Below are 25,223 nucleotides of genomic sequence, written 5' to 3' on the forward strand. Positions count from 1 at the left end.
TAGGTTTTCTTTCTCTCTATTTAGGACATTTTTAAATTAAGAATTTTGAAAGGCTGAGAAAAGAACCTGAATTCTTTGCATTTCACCTAGAAAGGGGACACTACCACCATTTATGGGAAATCTTTTAAGCACCAAGCATTTTCACATAGTCATCTCATTTAGTCTTCACCATAATCTGAAAGAAGGAATCATTTCATGGATGACAAAACCTAAATCTAGGGATGTTACAAAACTTTACCGAGGTTGCATATTATGTAGTAAGCACAATACTTTTGAGCTTCTATTGTGTTCCAGACATTGGGCTAACTTGCTTTTTTTTAAACAATTTTTATTGGAGTATAGTTGATTTACAATGTTGTGTTAGTTTCAGGTGTACAGCAAAGTGAATCAGTTACACATATACATATATCCACTCTTTTTTAGATTCTTTTCCCATATGGGTCCCTGCAGAGTATTGAGTAGAATTCCCTGTGCTATACAGTAGGTCCTTATTAGTTATCTATTTTACATATAGTAGTGTGTATATGTCAGTCCCAATCTCTCAATTTATCCCCCCCACCCCACCCCTTACACTCTGGTAACCATAAGTTTGTTTTCTATGTCTATGACTCTTATTTCTGTTTTGTAAATAACTTGTACCATTTTATTTTGGTTAGATCACATATAAGCTATATATGATATTTGTCTTTCTCTGTCTGACTTCACTCAGCATGATAATCTCTAGGTCCATCCATGTTTCTGCAAATGGCATTATTTCGTCCTTTTTTATGGCTGAGTAATATTCCATTGTATATGTGTGCCACATCTTGTTTATCTACTCCTCTGTCGATGGACATTTAGGTTGCTTCCATGTATGGCTATTGTAAATGGTGCTGCAATGAATGTTGGGGGTGCATGTGTCTTTTTGAGTTACAGTTTTCTCCAGATATATGCCCAGGAGTGGGATTGCTGGATCATATGTTAGTTCAATATATATATATATTTTTAAGAAACCTACATACTGTTCTCCATAATGGTTGTACCAGTTTACTTTCCCACCAACAGTGTAGGAGGGTTCCCTTTTCTCCACACCCTCCCCAGCATTTACTGTTTGTAGTTTATTTGATGATGGCCATTCTGACTGGTGTGATGTGATACCTCATTGTAGTTCTGATTTACATTTCTTTAATAATTAGTGTTGTTGATCATCTTTTCATGTGCTTTTTGCCACCTGTATGTCTTCTGTGGAGAAATGTCTATTTAGATCTTCCACCCATGTTTTGATTGTGGTGTTTGTTTTTTTGATGTTGAGCTGCATAAGCTGTTTATATATTTTGGAGATTAATCCTTTGTTGGTTGGTTTGTTTGCAAATATTTTCTCCCATTCTATGGGGTATCTTTTTGTTTTGTTTATGGTTTCCTTTGCTGTGCAAAAGCCTTTAAGTTTCATTAGGTCCCATTTGTTTATTTTTGTTTTTATTTTCATTAGGAGGTGGATCTTGCTGCGATTTATGTCAGAGAATGTTCTGCCTATGTTTTCCTCTAAGAGTTTTATAGTGTCTGGCCTCACATTTAGGTCTTTAATCCATCTTGGGTTTAGTTTTGTGTATGGTGTTAGAGAGTGTTCTAATTTTATTCTTTTATATGTAGCTGTCCAGTTTTCCCAGCACCACTTATTGAAGAGACTGTCTTTTCTGTATATTCTTGCCTCTTTTGTCATAGATTAGTTGACTAACTTTCTTATTTATATTAGTTCTTATCTGATTCCACAAAGGAGATATTTTTTCCGACAAGTGAAGAACTGGGATGTGACCTAGGTTTTGTCCCCTTCACAGTTTTGGAGCAAGCAGTTATTGTCCTAAATAGCAGACGACCAGGGTGCTGCTGCTTTTATTACATACCTATTGTGTTGGGGGCATTAACCAATGCAAGGCATTTTAAAAACGTCAGGAACATTGGTTACTGTGTACATTTTCTCATTTGGTCTTCTATAAGTAGGGATATTAGAATGAGGGTAACATTCTGTTGCTTCCACGTGGAGACTGAATAACCCTATTGTTATTCAGCTGGATAACCGCTGTCTTTGCTGTTGGTGGGTCATTGGTGAAGAAAGGTGCTAATGTCTCCCATCGAAACCACTGAGATCTTGACTTAATGATAGTGATTGCTTAATACATGTTTGTCGGTTGCTTGGTTTGCCACTAGTGCACAGAACGTTTTAAGTTCATAATCATAGTATAGATTGTGTTTTGCTGACCTGTTGTAACTATTGATGAGTGAAGTGTAAACCAACCAGAAGTTAATTATTCATTATACTTAAAGTATGTGCTTTCCAGGAATAACCAAATAGTATTGCCATAATAAAGAACTCGCTGAAAAATGGCCTGTTTATCTAGGTAAAGAATTAAAAATTATCCTTTGCCAATTTATAGATAACTTCTTAAATGTGTTCATGAATAAGAACTTTCTTTTGATGATGTTTATAAGTTAAAACATTTTTCTTATATTAATTTAAAAAATTGATTATATAGCTTTTGGGCTTTCTCAGTAAAGCATTATAGATATTAAGTATTTTGTTAAAATACATTTTTAGTGAGCATATATAGGATGCTTCTTGAATATTATTAGTTGGGTTTTGATTAGGACAGTGAGCAGTTAATCTGATGAAAGTAGAAATTTAAGTACCCTGAAAAATGAAAATGTTTAATCTAACACATTGAGTAGAATTATCTTTAACTGGAAGGCTTTGAGTAAATATAAGTGTAGCTAAATTAGAAACTGACTTATTAATAAGGAAATGATTATATTAAATGTTTGACTTTGTCAAATTAGTGTGGATTTATTTAGTGCTTGCTGTGGGTCCAATACAGATTGAAAATAAATATGAAATATGAACCTTTATAAAAGATAGATACTGCTACGTATAATATGGTTGAAAGAAGTTCATCTTGGGCATCTTACACACCTAAGATCTAATCCTGGCTTTATTACCGATTAGCTGTATGACCCTGGGCAGATGTTTTAATCTATTTGAGCTTCAGTTAAATTTAGTAGTCAGAATTTCTCTCAGGGACCTGCTAACTGTCAGTGAAGTCAGGGTAGCAGTACATGAAGCAATCTGAAGTAATATATGCTAATTGTACAAATTTGAGAAGTAGAGAAAAGCATTTAGATGACAAAAAAATTGTAATTGTATTGCCCAGACATAATCATTGCTAATATTTTAGAATATATTCTTCTAGTCTATTTCTATGCCTATGGATACTTTATGAATGCAGTGAAAAAAAGTGTTTTTCCAAGCTGGGATCATACGATACATATTGTTTATTGCTTTACAAAATTCAGCAATATATTATATTGCACAATGCCAAAATTTCCATGTCTTTATTTTTCTGCTGTGTGATTATTTAATGTTTAGTGTTCCTTGGTATTGGATATATTATAATTTAATCAGTTCTCTAGGATCCTTAGATTGTCTCCAGTTTTTTTAATTTATAAATAATGCTATTATTAACCTCTTTATGTTTAAATATGTTGTACATATCTCCAAATTATTCTTTTCCATAAATTACTAGAAATAAAACCCTAGGAAATGGGTATGTACATTTTTAAGCGTTTTGACAAAAATTGGCTGTCAGAAAACTTGTACTAATTAAAAAAAATTTTTAATTGGAATATAGTTGCTTTACAACATTGTGTTAGTTTCTGCTGTACAGCAAAGTGAATCACCTATACATATATATATATCCCCTCTTTTTTGGATTTCCTTCCCATTTAGGTCACCACAGAGCACTGAGTAGAGTTCCCTGTGCTATACAGTAGGTTCTCATTAGTTATCTATTTTTTACATAGTAGTGTATATATTGTCAATCCCGATCTCCCAATTCATCCCACCCACCCCCTTCCCCCTTAGTATCCGTACGTTTGTTCTCTATGTCTGTGTCTCTGTTTCTGCTTTGCAAATAAGTTCATCTGTATCATTTTTCTAGATTCCACATATAAGCTAATGATGTTTGTTTTTCTCTTTCTGACTTCACTTTGTATGACAGTCTCTAGGTGCATCCATGTCTGTACAAATGGCACAATTTTGTTCCGTTTATGGCTGAGTAATATTCCATTGTATATATGTACCACATCTTTCTTTATCCATTCCTCTGTTGATGGACATTTAGGTTGATTCCATGTCCTGGCTATTGTAAATAGTGTTGCAGTGAACATTTGGGTGCATGAATCATTTTGAACTAGTTTTCTCCGTTATATGTCCAGGAGTAAGATTGCTGGATCATACGGCAGTTCTATATTTAGTTTTTTAAGGAATCTCCATGTTGTTCTCCATGGTGGCTGTATCAATTTACATTCCCTCCAACAGTGTAGGAGGGTGCCCTTTTCTCCACACCCTCTCCAGCATTTGTTTATAGACTTTTTGATGATGGCTATTCTGACTGGTGTGAGGTAATACCTCATCGTAGTTTTGATTTGCATTTCTCTAATAGTGGCATTGAGCATCTTTTCATGTGCTTTTTGGCCATCTGTATATCTTCTTTGGAGAAATATCTGTTTAGATCTGCCCACTTTTTGATTGGGTTTTTTTTTTTTTGATATTGAGCGGCATGATCTCTTTGTATATTTTGCAGATTAATCCTTTGTCACAACTTGTACTAATTTTTACCCTTCTAATGGAGTAAGACAACAACCCATTTCTCTATTGATCACCAACAATTAGTATTATTTATTAATATTATTTTTTTAATCAGAAAATTTTGATAGCTAAGGACTTATACATTATACAAAATTCAGAAAGTACTATTACAGTAAGTCTTCTTCCTGTCTTAACTGAGCTGCCTAGTGCTCCTTCCTAGAGTCATTTACTAGACTTCTCATGTATCCTTCCAGACATTGTATACCTGTCTTTTTTTTAAAAAAAAAAAAAAAAACCTTTACCGGTTTGATAGGTTAAAGTAGTTACCTTGCTGTTTCGATCTTCGATTATTAGTGAAGGTGAGCATGTTCCACATATTTATTGGCTGTTTGTATTTCTTTTGTGAATTGCCTGTTCATACCCTTTGCCCATTTTAAAATTTAGAATCACCTCTCTGATTTTATGAGAGTTCTTTATATAGAGTGGATGCAAATCCTTGTCATGTTACAGTTTTCCCTTAGTTTTCTAAATAATTTTTATTTTACTTTACATTTTGGTGGATATTTTCAGTTTTCATGTGGGAAAATTTATAACTTTTAATTTATTTACTAATTTATAGTTTCATTTTTATGTTTAATTCTGATCTGTTCAAAATTGATTTTGAATTCTGCTCAGAGATCATTTTATCCCACATGCCTTTTTGGTGTTGGAGTTGTTTTCCTATCCCCATCACACTCTGATAGTCCCCTAGTACCAGGCAACAATCCTAAGGAAGAGCCAGAAAATTGAGAACAGTTTTAGCCAGATTGCATGCTTTGGGTTGGACAGTCAACGGTACTATGGGTGTTGGTGCCATCTAGTGTTGTAGATAGAAAACGATGTCTGTGGAATGCTCTGTAATTGACCGTATGGAAATTCAGTTGGGCCGAGAAATTTAGTGAGTTGTGGATATTTGCTTCACAGTAACAAATGACTTTGACTTTATAAACGGATTTTGAATTTTGACACATTGTACTGACTCAAACAAATGCTTGAATCATGCTATGATAAACATTATGAAATGACCTTAAAGATTCCCCCAAACATGTACTTCAGTGAAAACTTCAAAGTTTTAAAAGATCTGTTCAAAACCCAATGACTATTAAATTCCAGGTTTAAAAATGCTTTGGATCTTTTGGATCATCTGTGTATTTATTTTAGATTATAATATAAGAAATCAACATTTATTTAGTTCTCATTGAATAGTATCACTTTCAGTTTCTTTCTGTATAATTTTTAGTATGTGTTTTTATCAGCTTATATGAAATTGTTTATAGACCTTAAAATGCTCATTATATTTTGGTTATTTTTTAACTTGTCATTCATTTTCTAGACTAAAGTCTTTGTTCATGTCTTAAGGTTCAATTCAGTAGTTAGTGCTGAAGTGCTGTAATTCAGTCCATAGAGGGCATTACGTTACAGCATATGGTATTAAACAGCATTATTTAATATCTTTCAGTAATGGGACATATGTTTAGTTTTATACTTTTGTATAGCTCAGAATAATTAAATTTTGAAGTAAGTTTAAAACTACTGTGTAGCTGTAATTTTTTTTTTTTATTAAAAAGTCCTGTTGTCTGGAAAGTAGAAATAATTTTTTTAGCTATCAAGAATTGTATACAAGCAACCCCCAGTTTAGAGAGTAGCATTTTCAATCCAAATGACCACCTCTTTCTCACCTTATTTGCCTTCATTTCTAAACATTGTAAAGCAAACAAAGCAAAACAAAAACTTGAGTTTTTCTGGGGTTCAGAATTAGAGGAAGAAAGGAAATGGAAAAAGAGGAGTATCTTAGGACAGCTGGCCTGGGAGGTCTTAGAGTTTACATATTGTTGCCTATTCCAAAATACAGTCCTCTACTGTTTGAAATCCTGCCACTTAGGTACAAGACACACAGACACACACACACACGCACACGTTTATGAGAGTGTTATAGAGAAAGGAATTTTTTATTCTTTAGTAGGACTTATTTTAATCATATAATTTTCCTACTAATGAGGTAAGTGCACGAAGAAAATGAGAGTTTTGATCTGAGATGAAGAGAAGAGAAATGTAGAGTGTAGGCAATTTTAGAGCATGGATACTGTTTGGAAAGGAGTTAGGGGTGTGTTTGGGGTGGTTTTGGTCATTGGTTTTTGTCATGCTTTGGGGAGGTACTGGGTTTATGGACATCGAGGAATGAGAAGTTGCCAATCGTGAACTCAGAACAGGTGATTTCAAAAGTTCAGTGTAAGGCTGATTTTGAGTTTAGGAAGAGAAGAATTCCCCCCTCCCTACCCCCATGCACAATATGCAGTAGGACTTAGAATTCAGACAGCACTTTTATTTGCTTGTATTATAAATAAAGGAATCTTCTGTGCTCCTCTCCTTTGGAAGCCTTTACTTTTAAGGGAAAATAAGTTCCTATCCCAAATAATCAATGTGGTATATATATCTGCTCTATTTGAAAATTGTCCTTGAAATAATTTTTCATTTTTAAACAAAATGTTAAATATTTGAAGGAAAACAAATAAGTTTTTAACAGATTTATGTTCTCTATTTGCCTGTTATCTTGGGGTTTAATATGGAATAGGACCTATAATCTACCCATATAAAACTTTTTCTCAGCTGGAGGAGAGTAGAACTACAGTAACAAAGCACAGTAACGTGCGCGTGCGCGTGCGCGTGCGCGTGCGTGCGTGCGTGCGTGTGTGTGTGTGTGTGTGTGTGTGTGTGTGTGTGTGGTGGTGGTGGTGGGTGGGGAGCTTCTTTTTAAAGAGGGTATTGGGTTATTGCCTAGAATTGAATGACTTAATACATGCACTTTCTTAGATATGATTTACAGGCTTTATTTCCTTGTGGTTTAATGGTTAAAATTTTTAGCATAATAATAGTAAATAGCTAGCAATTACATAGGGCCACTTTTTATCAGGCACTGTCCTAAGGCCTTTTGCATACACAAACTCATTTGATCCTCTCATCACAATAAGCCTAGCCCAGTGGCTTTACATTTTTAACAGATTGGTCTCATCAGATTTTCAAATTTAAGCACTTTTTCCTTAGGTTACCAAACTTAAAACAACTCTAGTTTTAAAACTTTCTAAGAAAGAAATGGGCAAAATGTAGGTTGATTTATCTTAGTTTTCCCTGTAAACTTAATAGCCTAAATTGCAAAGATCATAAAAGCTAAAGAATTAGATATTACTATGTAAGGTCTAATTTCAGGGCTCCTATTTTGACTTCTTAATCTGCCAGGGGAGCTATTAAGTATGTTTAACCTTTAGATGAATGGGTGTTATTATATGTTCTTGCTCTCTCAGATGATTTTTAAAAATGGTTACACTAAGTCAAGTACTGGAAGATGTGAATAAAATGAATGGTAAATACCCTTTGTCTCAAGAAATCTTTTTTCCCCCCTACTATTAGTGTAGTAATCTCTGACTTCAAAACAGTGTTTGGGCGATGTTTTTGAGTGCGTTATTCTAATGCTAAAGTATTTATTGGCCTTCAGTCTTAAGGGGTTCATTATTAGAAAATACGATTTTGAAAATATTATGTAGTTAATGAATAGTTTGGGAATTCTAACTATTGCATGAAGAGGCCAGAGATTTTCAGCTATGATATGACTTGGTGACAAGTGTTCTCACATATCACATTATACAAGGGTTCAGTGAATAAAGTTTAAAGTTAAATATTAACTTCTGAGCTGAGAATACTAGACTCTGTTTAAAAATTGCTTTGCTTTATTTATGTTTGGAGTTAGAGAGGCAGAGAGGAAAAGAACTGAGTTCTTGATATTCAGGCCACTTCTGATTTGAAGAATTTTGCAGGGTTTTGCAGCCCACAGTTTTACAGCAAGTTCCAAAAAATATCGTACCTATTTCAGTGTAGCTATATAGTCTTCTGAAGTATGTAGTTTCGTACATAGGCTCCATACCATATAATGCTTCAGCATATCTCACATTTAAAAATATTTTCGCTGATTTGTCATTATATGTTGCCTTTTCTGCTAAGTCAAATGATAATATCAGTTAAAAACAGTTGTGAGACGTTAGTAAAGACGTAATATTCTGCATTGGAACGAATGCCAGTTTTATAAAGTTGAACAAAAATTTCAGAAATTTCTTATATAGATTTGTTTTTGTTTTATCAGTAAAATTTTAGTTTGGTCTTATGTCACTTTCCCAAAGCAAATGTGGTATAATTAGCACGTGAATATTTCTCCTCAAGTGAAGAGTCTATTAATACTACCTGCAGTGGTGTCTAATAGATATTTATTGAAAGATCGATTTGGAGCAGGTGGTAATTAAGAATAAGTATACATTTGCCAGTCTCTGGATTTTTGTAGTTGCAAAAGAAGGAAAAGATAGCATTACCTGAGAAATATGAGATTGCTGAAATTAAGTAAAAACTTTTTTCTATTTAAGTAACATACTCAGTAAACATTAATAATTTGACTTTGTGATTCTCCTGTCACACCCTCATAAGGGTGCAAAATGCTGATAATTTAGGAGAAAGTAAGAAGAGACTCACATTTCCCAGGCTTGAAATTTAAGCTGTTACCCTTCTTTGGATCAGTCCATTTTTATCTTATCAGGTAACCATTGATTTTAAAGTTTTAAATGAAGCCAGCAGCATAATTCCCCTATCTGTCAAAAAAAAACAAATAAAAATAAAACAAAATAAGATTTAAAAAAACTGTACCTGGCTTTAAGTGCATTTCAAATATATTCAGTGGTTTACTCTGCCAGAACAACCCTCCTTTCTTTCTTTTCTTTTGGTGGCCTTCCCCTTCCCCTGCAAAAGTAGCTCCATTTGGTGTGAGCAACAAGCAAAAGACTAGAACAATAAACAGATAGAGGAAGGCAGTAGTGCCTGAGTATTAGTAGCCTAGTTACAGATTGCACTGCGTCAGACTGCTCCACACCCAGAAGGCGTCAGGTGACTTCAGTCCTGCTGCAGTTGTGCAGCAGAGGAGACTGCAGATACGGTTGAGGAAACGGATATTTCATGTCTCAGGGGGTAGATTTTTGCAGTTACAGCTTTTCTGTTGGTATGCATAATTGATAATTGCATCTGTAGGGCAGATCGTGACAAGAGATGGACGGTCAGAAGAAAAATTGGAAGGACAAGGGTATATCTGCTTTTTAATCTTTTATTCATTTTTTAATGTGACCAGTAATATATATTTCTATGAATAAGCTTTGCAATTTAGATATATTTTGGATTGAAAATTAAGCCTGTGAAGGGTTTAAGAGTAAAGGATTAAAACAGCTATTTCAAATGTGTTTTTGCAGTTCGTTATGTATGAGAAAATGTCAACGCTGTTCTGTTTCACTGGCATTTGATTTAGTCTGCAGTCCTATCGTTGATTAGGTTCTATTCTTTAATCTTGCACGTTGTGAACAATATAGTTTTAACATAATTTCATTTGGTCACTTTGGTGTGATAAATCTACATAGCCATGTTTGTATTCCATAATGACATATTTTCTGCGACTAAGTATTTTTTTTTGTTAAATCTGACTTGGTGTAGTTGAAATTCTATCCAAAGGTTTGTAGGTAGCAAGATCCTGTGTTTGCAGTAAGCCTGTTTTCTTCTTTGGAAATATTATTGAACCTTTAAAGTTATTACCAGTCACCTTTTAATTAGATTATAATTTTGTATGTCTTAAAATGGTTAAAATGTATACACAGTAGTTTTAAATGTGTGTCCATATTTAAGTCACTAACCTTTGTCCTTGTAATAACCAATCAGTGATCTTGATCCCCTTTCCTCCCCCTTGAAAGCCCAGATCCTTTCAAGTCTCAGTGGATTGGGGTTGTGTAAGAATTTAAGCTTGTAAGTGTAATGAATATTTTAAAAGTATTTTATTATGTAGATAGTTAAGTGTACCATTTTAAGAAAAAGGGAAGGTGGGTGGGCTGTGTATCTGACCTTATAATAAATTGTCTTAAAAATTATTAGAGCTATTTTTTTTAACATCTTTATTGGAGTATAGTTGCTTTACAATGGTGTGTTAGTTTCTGCTTTATAACAAAGTGAATCAGTTATACATATACATATGTTCCCATATTAGAGCTATTTTTAAGTAGTCCAGTTAGACATTCCACACAAGCAATTTGTTTTTCTGGCCACATTCAAGTTTTATAATTAAAAAAAATATATTTCTATAGCAGAATTGTTAGCAGGATTGGTGTTAATGTTTCTAAAAGCAATATGTGGAGCTAATTACAGGAACCTTTACAACATCCTTTTAAAAATTGGTTCAATAAAGTATTGTGGGGAAAAGGTGAGCTTAAGATTGAGTTCATATTGAGACATTGGAAAGATCTTACAGTTAACACTTAACAGAAAATAATATAGCTTTGGAGTTTTACGTTTATGGTTTCTTTACATGTGAATTTAATGAACAGAAGGATTTTTATTTCTTCATCCTTCTGATCATTAGCATTACAAAGGGAAAGTAAATTGCTGTATTAGTTTTTGATAAATAAAACTGATAGTATTGATAACAATACAGTAAATCCAGACTTTAAAAATAGGTAAAAAGTCACATCAGGGCCTACTCAGCAACTATTAAGGCTCTGTATTAATAATTTGAGTCTTAGACCATTTAATAGCATCTTAAGTTCTTTATTTGCTAAACTAATTTAGGAATATTTTGAGATTGGAGAAATTAAGATCCAGTATAGTCCATATTATTATACCAGACATTTATTTTGATTATTTTTAGGTACTAAGTATAAAATCAAATTTACTTTTGAATGTCTGTCTCTGGGGAGCCTCATTTTGTATGTAAGTGGAATGGCCTGATATTTTTTTAGTGTTTGGCTTTTTTGCTTGGGAAGACTAACTTTACCTATTGTTCTTACCTATTGTTCTGGTTCATTGCTTAAGTTATATTTTAGTATTTATCAGCAGCTAATTTTAACATTGCAGATTAGAGGTTATGACTTAAATAGAAATCCATGAGAAGCTGAAACTGCCATGGAGTGAGTTTTTCCTCATTTTATGAAAAGTGTGGCGATAGAGGAAAGAATCTAAGCTTTCTAGGTATATTAAAAAACAAACTTAAGCCCATATATTATTCTACTCTTTTGCCACCCTTCTTCCCTCCTTAAGTCCCATGGTTGAAACACATCCAGTTGGTACATCTGATTATGGTAACATGTAAGGGTATAAAGAAGTGAGAGATACTCTGATTTCCATGTTTTAAAGAGTTTTTTTTTTTTTTTTTTAGCTTATTAACTAGTATTTAAGACATCTTGCAGGCTAAGACCAAAATTAATAATTTATATTTTATACATTTTTCATCTTGGATTTTCTATTGTTCTTAGCGGGATACTTACAACAAATGAAGTACTTGATTATTGGGGTTAAAATGGAAAGCATTGACTAAGACAGTCAAAAGATTTTCAAGAGCTTAAAATAGAAGGAATTGGGTAGGTTTGGGGCTTTGGGTGGGGTGGGAGAATGATTTAACCACTAAACAAGGTGTAATTTAGACGGTGAATAGAGCTTTCTGGGTAGAACAGAATATTTATAGGATAATAGTTGAAAGATAAGATTGGTATAAGTAAAGAATGTAGAAGACTTGTAAGATCTAGGTCAGGTTTCCTCAAACTTCCCTGAAGAGGAGAATCACTTAGTGCTTCTTTATTTTTATATGATTCCTGTGACCCTATTCAGATCTACCACATCAGAATTTATAGGGGAAAGGCATGGCAATATATTAAGCACCTTGACAAAGGGTTGTGTTAATATTAGGCAAATGTAGGAAACACCAACCTAGTTTTTAAAGTTTCTGTTCTCGTATGTTTTGATTTTGGCCAGAGTGAGAATCTTACCGTTTTTGGTCTTCAGTTTCCTCTTCTGCATGATTTCTAGTGTTCCAGTTTTGATGTTCTCTGGTTTTAGGAAAAGATACCCTGGGTCAGATTGCAGAAGACATTGACTTTTGGATTTTATCATAAAGGAAATAAAGAGCCTTTGGAAGTTTTAAAGTAGGGAGTGGTAAAATGACAGCAGGTTTGAAAGACTGTTTTGGGGAGCTATATAAGATAAATTGGAGAAGAACTTAGAGGCAGAACAGGATGACTGTATTTGTGCCCAAATGTGCCTGAACTTGGCCTGAAGTAGGAATGAAAAGGAGGTGACAGGTTTGAGAAACTTAGAAAGGAATATTTGATATTTGACACAGATTTGTGGGACTAGGGTGAGGGAGGGACTCAAAGGACAACATGAAATTTCAGTCAGAGTGCAACCTTGGCAATGCTAGTGCTTTAGTGTCAGTAGAAATAGAGCTAAAGTAAGTAGAAATGATGCAAAGTTCTGTTTTGGAAACTTCAAATTTGAAGCTCAGAGAAATGACAGGCTTAATGATGAATGCAGAATTGGGAATTGAATGCAAAGTGAGACAGATGAATACTGAGGAAATTTGCATAAAAAGAACAGAAGGGGCTTCCCTGGTGGCGCAGTGGTTGAGAGTCCGCCTGCTGATGCAGGGGACGCGGGTTTGTGCCCTGGTCCAGGAAGATCCCACATGCCGCGGAGCGGCTGGGCCCCTGAGCCGTGGCCGCTGAGCCTGCGCGTCCGGAGCCTGTGCTCCTTCCTCAACGGGAGAAGCCACAACAGTGAGAGGCCCACGTATCGCAAAAAAAAAAAAAAGAACAGAAGATTAAGGAAGGAGAGCCTGAAACCTATATTGTGGGGACATGCAGCACAAGGAGGGATCAGGAAGTTATAGTTGCAGCAGTAAAAGCAGCAGGTTAGGGCTGGTTCCCTGATATTAGGGAGGGAGAGATTTTTCAAGAGGGAATGGATGGTTAAATACTAGAGAGAAGCCATTTAATGTGAAGATTGAGAAATGATTGTGGACCCTGTTGAATTTTAGGAATATGTACAACACTACCCATTATTAGTAGTGTTTTTGGGATTTGGCAGTTAACATACTGTAGGTGACCTTTGAGAGGAGTTTGTGTAAGATGGGGACAGAAATGTTTCTAGCTTTAAAATTCAGTTTGATTATATGGCAAGACAAAAACTGACTTTGGACCATTTCTGGAGCATACTTCTTGCAGAGGTTCTTGTAGGGCTCCCTTATCTTTACTTTTGCTAAGTCACTTTCAATTTCTTTCAAAGCTTAAGGTTACTGAGTATATGGGTAAAGGTGTACACTCATACTGACATTCAGGTAGAGAGGAGAAAGGGGTCTTGGCTGCTTGAAATAAATGTCCCTGGGAATCCCCCCTCCAAAAAAAAAATCCTGAGAAGGGAACTTGGGTATTAATCAATTGCGAGACCTATTGATTGGAGGAAGCCTCCTGCTTTTCAGTTCTAAACTTAGTTGAAACCCAGCGTTTAGTCATTTCATTAGATATTTCTTCTAGATCTTGGTTTAGTAGTGCAACACTGTGTGTGTGTATGTATGTGTGTATGTTGTAGAAAATTTAGAAGGTCTGTGGAAGAATAAAACTGTCACTTCACAGAGTGGTTTTGGTGTGTATTTCTAACGGTGTGTGTATGTGTTGGGGTTACGTATGGTACATTTTGTCCTATAATCATTTTTCTCACACCAAATGGGGAAAATACCTTTCATTTAGAAATATTCTACATTGTTTTAATGGGTGTAGTATTCTAAGTGTGCACTGTTAATCCCTTATAGTTAAATAGTCAAGTTATTCCTAAATTTTTTGTAAACATGAAGAATGCTAAAATGAATATAATTGAATATAAATTATTGCTCTTATTCATAATTATTTCCAAATTGCTGGGTTATAGTATTTAGGCTTTTGGTTCATGTTGCAGAACTTCCCTTCAGAAAGATACAAATTGAGTAATGTATAGGAGTGTCTGTCCTGAAACCTTGGCCAAGACTAAGTACTACTATGCATTTCTGATGGTTTTAACTCTTTCTAAGATAGCTATTTTGTCAGTTTTAAGTAAATTACTTGATGAGAACCAGATTTAAATTGAAAAAGAGTAAATTTGTAATTTTTTTCTCCTATATATGGTTTAAAGTCTTGCATGGATAAGTAGTGGGAGTAATGGAAGTATCTTCTCAGTTTTCTTTATTTACCCAAATCCAGGTATTCTTAATTCCATGTCAGAACTTCTAACTGGTTTTTCCACTAAATCCTATATGTTAAGCCAAATTAATCTTCCTAAAGTATGGCTCTAATCATAGCACTTAAGGGGTTTTCCTTTACTTTTCAAATTAAGTTCATACTATCTTGGACTTTTAAGTCCATGGTCTAATCCTATCCTTTATAATCCCATCTCCCATTACTCTGTCTCCGGCCACATTGAAGGACTTGTTTCCTAAACATGCCTGTTCTTTATATTTGCTTGTGTTTTTCTCTCTGTCTAAAATCCCCCTTCCCATTTCATTTTGCCCAAGTCTTGTCAAAAGCCCAATCCTTCCTGAAGTATTCACCTTCCAGGTGGAGGGAATCCAGTATTCCTCAGAACTCCTATCTCTTGGTTTTCATTTTGTGCCTTCTGTTACAGTTATATATATCTATATATATTACAGTTATATATAACTAATATATATATAACTAATATATATCTATATAATACATGTAATGTATATATGTAATAAAAATATATAATAAAATTATATTATATTATATTATATTATATATTATATTATATATAATATATAATAAAATATATAATAAATAAATAAATAAATAAATAAATAGTGGCTTTTTTCCCCTAGTCTGTAAATTCCTTGAAGGCAGAAGAAACAGTGGTGGCCTTATCACTGGGTCTCCTCATTGACTCGGCACAGCTTTTCAACAAAGTGACAGGATGAGAACTTTGATGTTCAGCCAGGTTTACTCCTGGCCTGAGCCTTATACATCCGTTCTTGGGAATTTTTTAAAATGTTTTTTCAAATGGGAGAAATAAAAGGGATCCCCTACCTTACCCCTTTTTAAAGGAGCAATTAATTTACTTAAGCAACTTCTGTAAATCCAGGATTTTTAGATCATACCCACAGGCAAGACATCTTAATAGTCACTTATTCTTGTTTTATGGGTAAGGAAACCAAGAAAACTAAAGAGATTAACTTATTTGTTCAGGACTAGACAGCTAGTGGCATAGGGTCATTATCATGGATAATGCTCATTTGTGTTACTGGATGTGTATTTATGTGTATGTAATGTATCTGTTTAAATTTGCCTCATTGCTTTCAAACTTTTTAATCCAATCACCTTTTAGGCATTTATGTAAGGTATTGCTAGACACTAAAATAACTGTTTGTCTCTCCTCAATACCACGATCTTATATTTATTCTGTGTAGCTCAAGGCAATTTAAGATTAAAAAATTATTAAATGTTAATGATACTTCTGCAAGTCTATTGTTAAGAGTTGGCAATTGAGACAGATTTAGGAATTACTACTCTCAGATTACAGATTTGCCAAAATTCTGATTTTCCATAAGAATAGCTGTTGCTAGTGTATAGTTGTTGTATATACTCATTTGTGTATTTTTTCCACTTAAATAATCTAAAATTAAAATAGATTATCCTGGTCAGTGATGTGAATACCTTATTTCATTATCTGTACTATTAGCTGTTTATTCATTGAGCATTTATACTGAGTGTGTGCCATAGGTGTGTAAGGTTATAGAAGTATAACTATAACTAGTTTACCTACTAGTGAAGTTGATTCTCTTTTTAAACTAGTAATTTGCTCAGACTTTTCCCCCTATTCCAGTTTATTAAGCTTTTCAGGTTTATAGAGTTATGGAACAGTATATTTTCCATTTAGTTTTTATTAGTAGAAAACAGGATTTTGGCAGCAATTTCTAAGGTTTGGTGCCTATTTCTTGTACTGTGTGTATGCCAACAAGAAGTAAAGTTGGAAGTGGGAAGTTAGAATTATTTTCTGCTGTATTTTTTGTCATCTTCTAATAAAGCTGGAAATGGAATGTGGGATTAAAGGAAGTGTTGAAAACAACATGAACTAATTAATTAAATAAATTGTTGTGGTGGTTATTGAACCTCACTGTTTTCTGTCTGAGAGAAATTTGGATTTTCCTAAGAAGGCAGCAACAATCATAGGTAGTTTTACCTTCCTTCAGTATATTAAGACATTTTCTACTTGAGGATACTTAATATAAGAGAAAGAAGCACTTAAAGTAAGCTCAAATTTCATGGCAAATAATGGAGGGAAAAAGATTTGGTTAAAACTTTATCTTGAAACATAAAACCAACAGTTATGAAAATAAGTTTTAGTTTATTTTTAACAAAATTTAGGTTGTAATCACAGCTGTGCATAAGTCTTAGAATGAACAGAGATGAATCAAGCTTTTGGGCTTTTTGGTGTGTATTTTTTACTACAAAATTGTTTGGTAAGCACAACATGATATTTTTGTGGTTGAATTTTCACAGTGGATCACATGTAATGTCCTTTTACAAAAATGTTCAAGGGTTTTAATGACTTTCCTCGTGGCTTCTCTTAATCTTTTGAGGTCAGATATTCTGTTTTGAAGTGCCTATTGGACTGTCAATCTCTTTTGGAGTAATTCTCCAACATGACTCAAAACATTAACCGTACAGAATGCTACATTATTAGGAAGATCTGCAGTTTTGTGTTGTGGTTGATTTGTGTTGTCTTAGCTATTAATATCTATCTATAGCTATTTATAGTTTTAATTTATTTTTTTCAGAGAGAGGGACAATTTAGATGGCTTCTAGGAACCACGATTTGCAATTTGAACAGAACATGATTTACTCCTATTACTGAATCTATGTTACTGGAATTTACTGGTCTGTGTATATAACTCTGCTCATGGTGTTAGTTAATTACGTCTCTCTTCTCAATTATTGAAATTGGGGTTGAAACACTATTTGGAATCCTCAAGTAGGGTAAAAAGCAAAATTGAGTACTGATAAATTCCTTTAAATACAAAATATGTGGTATGATGGAAAGAGTGAGACCTTCACAGTCAGACCTGAATTTCAATCAGTAACCCTGCACAATTTATTTAATAATACTTCTAAGCCTTGGTCGCCTTATGTATAAAGTGCAGATAATAAACACTTTATAGAGTTGTTGTGATTAGTGATAATGTATATAAAGTACTTGCACAGTTCCTTGCTCAGAATAGGGGATTACTAAATTTTTATAGAAAGGGCAAATAGAGAATTTATACTAGTTTTATGTAAAATGTTTCTTCCTTAGATGTGTGGTTGTTGAAATGGACAACATACTGTAAAGTTGTCAGAAGTAAGACAGGGAAGCTTTATTGATGAAAGAGACAAGGACCTGAAATTGTATCTTTTAAAAACTCTAGCTACAGGATGAGGAGAGATGGCCAAGAGAGATGCTGGTTTGCCAAGTATTTGGTTGAGATACTTTGTAGCAATACTAGGTATCCTTCAACCTGAAACTTGCTAACTGAAACCAAGTTAGCAGTGCTTTCTGAGAAAGTTGAACTCACCTTTTAAAAAATCAGAGCTTAGTTAAGCATCGTATTTAATATTTGATTGCCCTGCTTGACTTTATCTCTTCAGACATTACTTTTATTTAGTGTGTTTAATTCATCAAGCATTTCCATGTGTGAAATCTCCATTCATTTTCAACTAGTTAGGTGGCTATCATTTTTCTAATTTTACATGGTGGTAACTAGAAGGAAGAAATAGGACTCAAGCTCCTCTTACCGTGTTTGCTGAAAGAGTTAAGCTCCCGCTCTGCACAGATATTTTTGTGGACCATCACCTGTCATTTTTTAGCCAAGTGAATGGTTATTATATGGAGATAAAATGCTTATTTACTATGTGGTAATAAATGATCAACTCTGAATTCTAGTCACTTTTCCTGGAAATTAGGAAGAATTTGATTTAAGGATTGTGATTTCTAATAAATACATAATTATTTATTAATATAAAGACCATGGTTGTAAAAATAACAACTGAAAATTTAGTATCATTCTAATATTCATATATTTATTTATTAACGTCCTTTTTAACTGCCTTTCTCCCTTTCTCATTCTTCATCTGACTTTATTAAAGAGAACTTAATATTTGCTTTTGCTCAGGAAGTAGGCATTTTACTGCTAGCTGTTCCTTGTTCTCCCAGTATTTTGGGGACCACCTAGTTCAATGTTTTTTTCCACCCAAAAGATTTAAAAATTGAAACCTGACTTCAGGCTGTTCAAGGAAGAGCTACAGTAAGAATTTGATTTGAGGCAAAATGTAATTGGATGGCTCCTGAATGTAAGGCTGGCACTATTTTTAGCTATGACAGATGACAGTTAATGATTACCAGATGTAGGCAACTCGTCTTACTCTGCATTGGGCCAGAAGTGTTTCTTTTGAATAAGAGATGATAGTGTACTGAATTATTTTAAATGAAAATTTTAGTTTGATAAATTGCTACTGCTTAAAGCACTATCAAAATAAAGGTTTTTTACATTTTCATTTGGAAAACAAAAGTGGGGAAGCACTGCAGGGAATAAATCACTTTTTTCTAAGTGACAAAAATTTGTTTAAATTGATCAAAATTATTTTAGTAATCCATAAGCATCCTCCATTGTTATAAGAGGAGAAAGCACTGTTAGATTAATTTCAGATCTTTAAAAGGATATTTCATGAACATTTTATTTAAGAATAAAGTTTACTTCACAGTAGGTTGCCTTGCATGATTAACACTCCATTCTGCAGTGTAGAAGGAAACTTCAGGAATCATGAAGGTTTAAATTTTCCTTGTACAAGCCCTTTGTCTTAATTTTGGTTTCTCAAGAATAAAGAGGCCATTGAACTCTTCCTTCATAAATAAAACTAATAAAGTGATTACAGAGGAATCCAAAATTAGCATTTTAGTGACCCTATAGTTCTTATTTAAAGATGTCCTTTATTTTAATTTGAAAATATTACAGTCTTTATTTATTCTTAGGAATAGAAACATTTTAATCTGACCACTATTCAGACAGTGCAGCAAATATTAATGAAGCAGGTAATGAGAATATAAAGATGAAATGCATTTAGCAGCCCTTCAGGGTCTAGTAAGGAGAGACAAACCTGTAAAACAATATTTACTGTTTTATAAATTATCTGAAAGCATTGCTATTTGTTACTTAATAAGTGTGGATATCTGATGGTAGTTTAAATAAAACAAATGTTAAATCCAAAGCACAGAAACATTTTTTGAATAATTAGGATTAGTGCATGCTTTAAACTGGCATTAAGTGTGCATTCATTGTAATCAATTAGTAATATTTATTGAAGGTTTAGTTGGTTCAGGCTCTGTGCTCAGCTCTGGAGATGTGGTAGGTAGTAAGATAAAATGCTGTCTTCTGGAGGTTACAACCTAGCAGAGAAACATGTTTAAAATGAGTTTTTTTTTTTAATTAAGTGTACATACAACTCATTGACTTAGTATATTTATGGAATTGTGCAGCCATCACCATCATTTAATTTCAGAACATTTTCATTCCCCCCTCCAAAAAAAAATCTTAAACCCATCATCAGTCACTCGCCATCTCTCCTCCTCCCAGTTACTGGCAACCACAAATCTACTTTCTGCCTCTGTAGAACTGCCTATTCTAGACACTTCATGTAAACAGAACCATACAACTGTGTAACCTTTTGTGTTCGCCTTCTTTAACTTAGCATAATATTTTCAAGGCTCATCCATGCTGTAGCATGTTGTCAGTACTTCATTCCTTTTTATTGCCCAATAATATTCCATTGTATGAATATTTTGTTTATTCATTAGTTGATGGACATTTGGGCTGTTTCCACTTTGGGTTATTATGAATAATGCTGCTGTGAACATTTGTGTATATAGATTTTTTTCTAGTCTTTTGGGTGGAAATTCCTAGGTGTGGGATTGCTGGGTCATATGGTAACTCTGTTTAACTTTCTGAGGAATTGCCAAACAGTTTGTCACGGTGGCTGAATTTACATTCCCATCAGCAATGTAAGAGGATTCCAATCATCATCACTCTTGCCAACATTTGTCATTGTCCATCTTTTTTACTTTAGTCATCCTAGTGTGTCTGAAGTGGTATCTGATTGTGGTTTTGGTTTGCATTTCTCTAATGACTGATGATGTTGAGCATCTTTTCATTGCTTACTGGCAATTTGTATGTATTCTTTGGAGAAATTAATATTCAAATCCTTTGCCCGTTTTTAATTGGTTTGTCTTTTTATTGTTGAGTTTTAAGAAGTTTTTAAAATATATTCTGAATACAAGTCTTTTATCAGATATTTAATTTGTAAATATTTTCTCCCATTCTGTGGGTGAATTTTCACCTTGATAGTGTCCTTTAAAGCACAAAAGTTTTTAATTTATTGAGGTCAATTTATCTGTTGTTTTTTTTTAAACTGCTTCTGCTGTTGGTGACATATCTAAGAAACCATTGCCTGATCCAAAATCATGAAGATTTATACCTATTTTTTTCTTCTAAGTTTTGTACTTTAAACTCATTAGGTCTTTAATCCATTTTAAGTTAATTTTTGTATATGGTGTAATGTATGGGTGCAACTTCAGTCTTTTGCAGTTAGATATCGTTGTCCCAGCACCATTTGTTGAAAAAACTATTTTTTTCCCCATTGAATGTCTTGGCATCCTTGTCAAAATCAGTTGACCATAATGTAAATGTAATTTCTGGACTCTTCATTTTATTTCATAATCTATCTGTCCATCCTTCTGCAGCTACCAAACTGATTACTGTAGCTTTGTTGGAAGTTTTGAAAAGGGGAAGTGTGAATTCTCCAACTTTGTTGTTTTTCACAATTGTTTTTGGCTATTCTGGATCTCTTGCATTTCTATAGGAATTCTGCAACTGGTATGTCAGTTTTGGCTAAAAGGCAGCTAGGATTTTGATAGAGATTGCTCTGTAGATCAATTACCATTTTAATAATAGTGCCTTTTAATCCATAAACATGGGATGTCTTTCCATTTATTTGTCTTCTTTAATTTCTTTCAACAATATTTTGTAGTTTTCAGTTTCTGAGTCTTTCACTCTTTTTAAACTTTGACGCTATTGTAAATGGAATTATTTTCTTAATCCATTTTCAGATCGTTTGTTGCTAGTATAGAAATACAATTGATTTTTGTATATTGATTTTTTTTTTTTTTAAATCCTACAACCTTTCTGGACTTGTTCATTAGTTCTAGTAGTTTTTTGGTGGATTCCTTAGGATTTTCCACCTACAACATCATGTTATTTGCAAATAGAAATTGTTGCATTTTTTCCTTTACAATCTGCATATCTTTTATTTTTTTTTCTTGACCAATTGCCCTGCCTCCATACCCTCAGGACAGTGTCGAATAGAAGTTGAAAGAGGCGATATCCTAGCCTAGTTCTTGGCCTTAGTGGGTGGGGACGCTTTCAGTCTTTCACCATTAAGTATGATGTTAGCTGTGGGTTTTTTGTAGATAACATTTATCATCTTGAGGACATTCCTTCCATTCCTATTCCTAGTTTGTCAGGTGTTTTTATAATGAAAGGGTCTTGGATTTTGTCAGATGCTTCTTCTGTGTCTAGTTGTGATGATCATGTGGGGTTTCGTCCTTGATTCTTTTAATATGGTGTATTATTGATTGGTTTTCATATGTTGAACCAACCTTGTATCCCTGTGATAAATACCACTTGGCCATGGTGTATAATCCTTTTTATGTGTTGCTAGATTTAGATTGCTAGTATTTTGTTGAGGATTATTTTGTCTGTATTGATAAGGAATCTTGGTCTGTAGTTTTCTTTTCTTGTGATGTGTCTGCCTGATTTTGGTATCAGGATTGAGCAAACATCTAAATTAACTAATGGATATAAATTTCTTGATGGATATTAGAAGCAATAGTATTTCAATATATTTCTCAGAAAGGGTTTTAATAAAACTTTATGACTCCCTCCATTGAGAATCAACAATCCTGGATAAACTTAATCTTCCAAAGTTTTTTCATTGAGACCAATTTAAGGAATCTGAGACCTGAAATATTTGTGAGTGTCAATTAAGGTGGCTAGAAACTAGTATTTTTTCATCCTTACAGCTTCACTAACAATTTCTTAAATTTCTTTACAAAAAAGGATTGAAATCCTTCTATACTTTGCACAATGACTGTGATAACAGTATAGATTGCCTCTCAGACCTTCCTATTCTAGGAAATATTACTTTTGTCTTACGTGTGCCTCTCAGTACCTACTTGTCCTGTCTCTCTTGACTCTTTTTCCCTTTGTTCCTCCTCTGTGCTTTAAGGCTCCACCAGGGCATCCCTGGGGCTTATTTCCACAAGACTCTCATGGTATCTGCTTTGAGAACTCTTGTATAGCTATTTACGTATTTTCATAAAATATGTATCGACTTGCATACAAGATTTTCAGAGCTCTTCCATTTATTGAAAAGATCTCATTTCTAGGAACCATTTAATAGGTGGAAAGGAAGCAGTAGGTTATGGTTTACTGTACTTTCATGCAGTTAGATTTATATTAGGCTGCAGTCACTGAATACTGCTGGATCATATACATGACTATTCCCATATCATCAACTTTGGGGAAATTGACTTTATTATACCCAAAGCACCAGAATTTTAACTATCAGCTGTATGTAAATATTGAGCTAGCAGGGTATTCTCTTCCCAATAGGAAAGCCTACTGGGAAAACCACACTCTTAATCAGATTCACATGGTTCTTTTTTCTTTTTCTTTTTTTTTTTTTTTTTGCGGCACGCGGGCCTCTCACTGTTGTGGCCTCTCCTGTTGCGGAGCACAGGCTCTGGACGCGCAGGCTCAGCAGCCATGGCTCACGGGCCCAGCCGCTCCACGGCACGTGGGATCTTCCCGCACCGGGCCGTGTTCCCTGCATTGGCAGGCGGAATCTCAACCACTGCGCCACCAGGGAAGCCCTAGGTTGAGTTTTTTGAACAGTATCAGCTCAATGAGTGTTTGCTGAATGTCAGAAAACTATTAGCATCGCTGTTTTTTCTTTATTCAGTGTTTATTATTCATAGTGTAGATACACTATTTCAAGTTCTGGTCCTGTCGCAGTTGTGTTAGTATCTTGGTACAGTAGTAGAAACTAGTTGAATCGAACAAAACTGATGTAGATGTTTTCAGCAGAGTTGGAGCCAACTTGAAATAGGGAAAACTTTAATAAATAGTTGAAATCAGAGTTTGAAAACAAAGCCGTAAATCATATATAGGATGTTAAATTAATAGCATTCAAATCAAATCCTGTTTAGGAGAATGGAATAAATGTTCCCTAAACATAATAAATGTTGTTGAATCCCTGCTATGTGCGACACACTGTGATGGGCATTTAAAATATCTTAATCAGTATTCAAATGATATTTACTAATGGGAATTTAGGGCTTCATAATAATATCTAACATTTTACAGTTCACATGCATAATTTTTCCCACAGAAGTACCCTTAACAGGGGTACCCTTAAAGTCAGATACCTTCGAGGACCTGGGAATCAAGACCAAAGCAGCCCCCAGAAATGTGATTTTTCTTTGTCACCTCCTTCAATCTTAAAAAGGAACAACTATTTAAAATTGTACTCGAGAGTATATCCATATTTATTTTACTGTAAGATTGCTCCCCCGACCCTGTCCACAGTCCAGAAGGAGGTGAATTATGTTTAGCCTGTGAATTCAAGAGCCCCTTGGCACACTGCAGAATTCTCCTTGGGTTGTACATAACCTGATCTTGAAACCACAGGTCTCTGGTTATTTGATCCCCACAGTGGCCTGTGTCCATGGGCCAAGAGCAGACTTGCTAGGTTAAGCTTTGTCTGATTCCTTACTATTAATACACGTTATATAACACTGCAACACATTTTTTCTTTGACACCTAAAGTTTTATGGCATTGCATGTACCTCCTCCTAGAGGGAGATAGCTTTTTGGGTAATCTAAAGGCTGTTTCCCTCTGTTATTTGCTTTGCAGGAAATTTTTGTTTAATAATAGCCAAGTTAGGTTACAATTTTGTTAAGTTTCTCAGAGATCTTTTAAAAGCAGAGCTGTGAAACTCATCTGTGTAGTTTTTAGTAAAGTTTTAGTTTCTTGGCATGTTTTTTTTTTGAATTAGTGATTTTTCTGCAGATAAATATATTTTTGTGTCACTGAAATATTTTAGTGAGTGCATAAGATACTTTTTCTGTTATTTGAATATATATATCATGCATTTTGTGAAGATAAAAACCCTCAAGATGATTTTTGAGAAGCCTCTTGTTTTAGATTAGGTGTCCTGCTGTGTTGGGCTTGAGAGATTTAATAATCTTGTAGAGCCAGGATGACTTGGACATGTAGAAAATAGATTTGAATGAGAAATATTTTATGGTAAGTGGAAATCAATATAAGGTGTTATGCTAATATACAGCTTAGGATGGGTTTAAAATTTAGCTTATAAAGTTCATCTTTCTTTAGTATTTTAGGTTTTGGTTTTGCTTTATCTAGAGGCCTTTTTACTTTTGTGGGTGGAGTAAATATAAATGTGCCAAATACAAATGGGTAAAGTAATGTTCTAATTTCAGATTTCTTCTTTTTAAATTTTTAGTTGTTGACCTTCTCTACTGGAGAGACATTAAGAAGACTGGAGTGGTGTTTGGTGCCAGCTTATTCCTGCT

General features: G+C 34.1%; 1 protein-coding gene across 10 annotated transcripts in view; it reads left to right on the forward strand.

Moving 5' to 3' along the window:
- The window catches only part of RTN4 (reticulon 4), a 170,091-nt gene that overhangs the window by 129,377 nt on the left and 15,491 nt on the right, over window positions 1–25,223 (forward strand). For 9 of the 10 annotated variants that reach the window (XM_007465678.1, XM_007465672.1, XM_007465679.1 and 6 more), the window contains one exon: window positions 25,154–25,223. This exon is cut by the window's right edge and continues 126 nt beyond it. In XM_007465678.1, coding sequence (XP_007465740.1) covers window positions 25,154–25,223 — 70 coding nt within the window. Of the gene's footprint in view, window positions 1–9,505; window positions 9,771–25,153 lie in introns of those variants that run through there. The other variant, XM_007465681.1, reaches the window with a different exon arrangement.

This window comes from Lipotes vexillifer, unplaced genomic scaffold, assembly GCF_000442215.2.
Source record: "Lipotes vexillifer unplaced genomic scaffold, Lipotes_vexillifer_v1.1 scaffold77, whole genome shotgun sequence".
In the NCBI taxonomy this organism is placed as follows: Eukaryota; Metazoa; Chordata; class Mammalia; order Artiodactyla; family Lipotidae; genus Lipotes; species Lipotes vexillifer.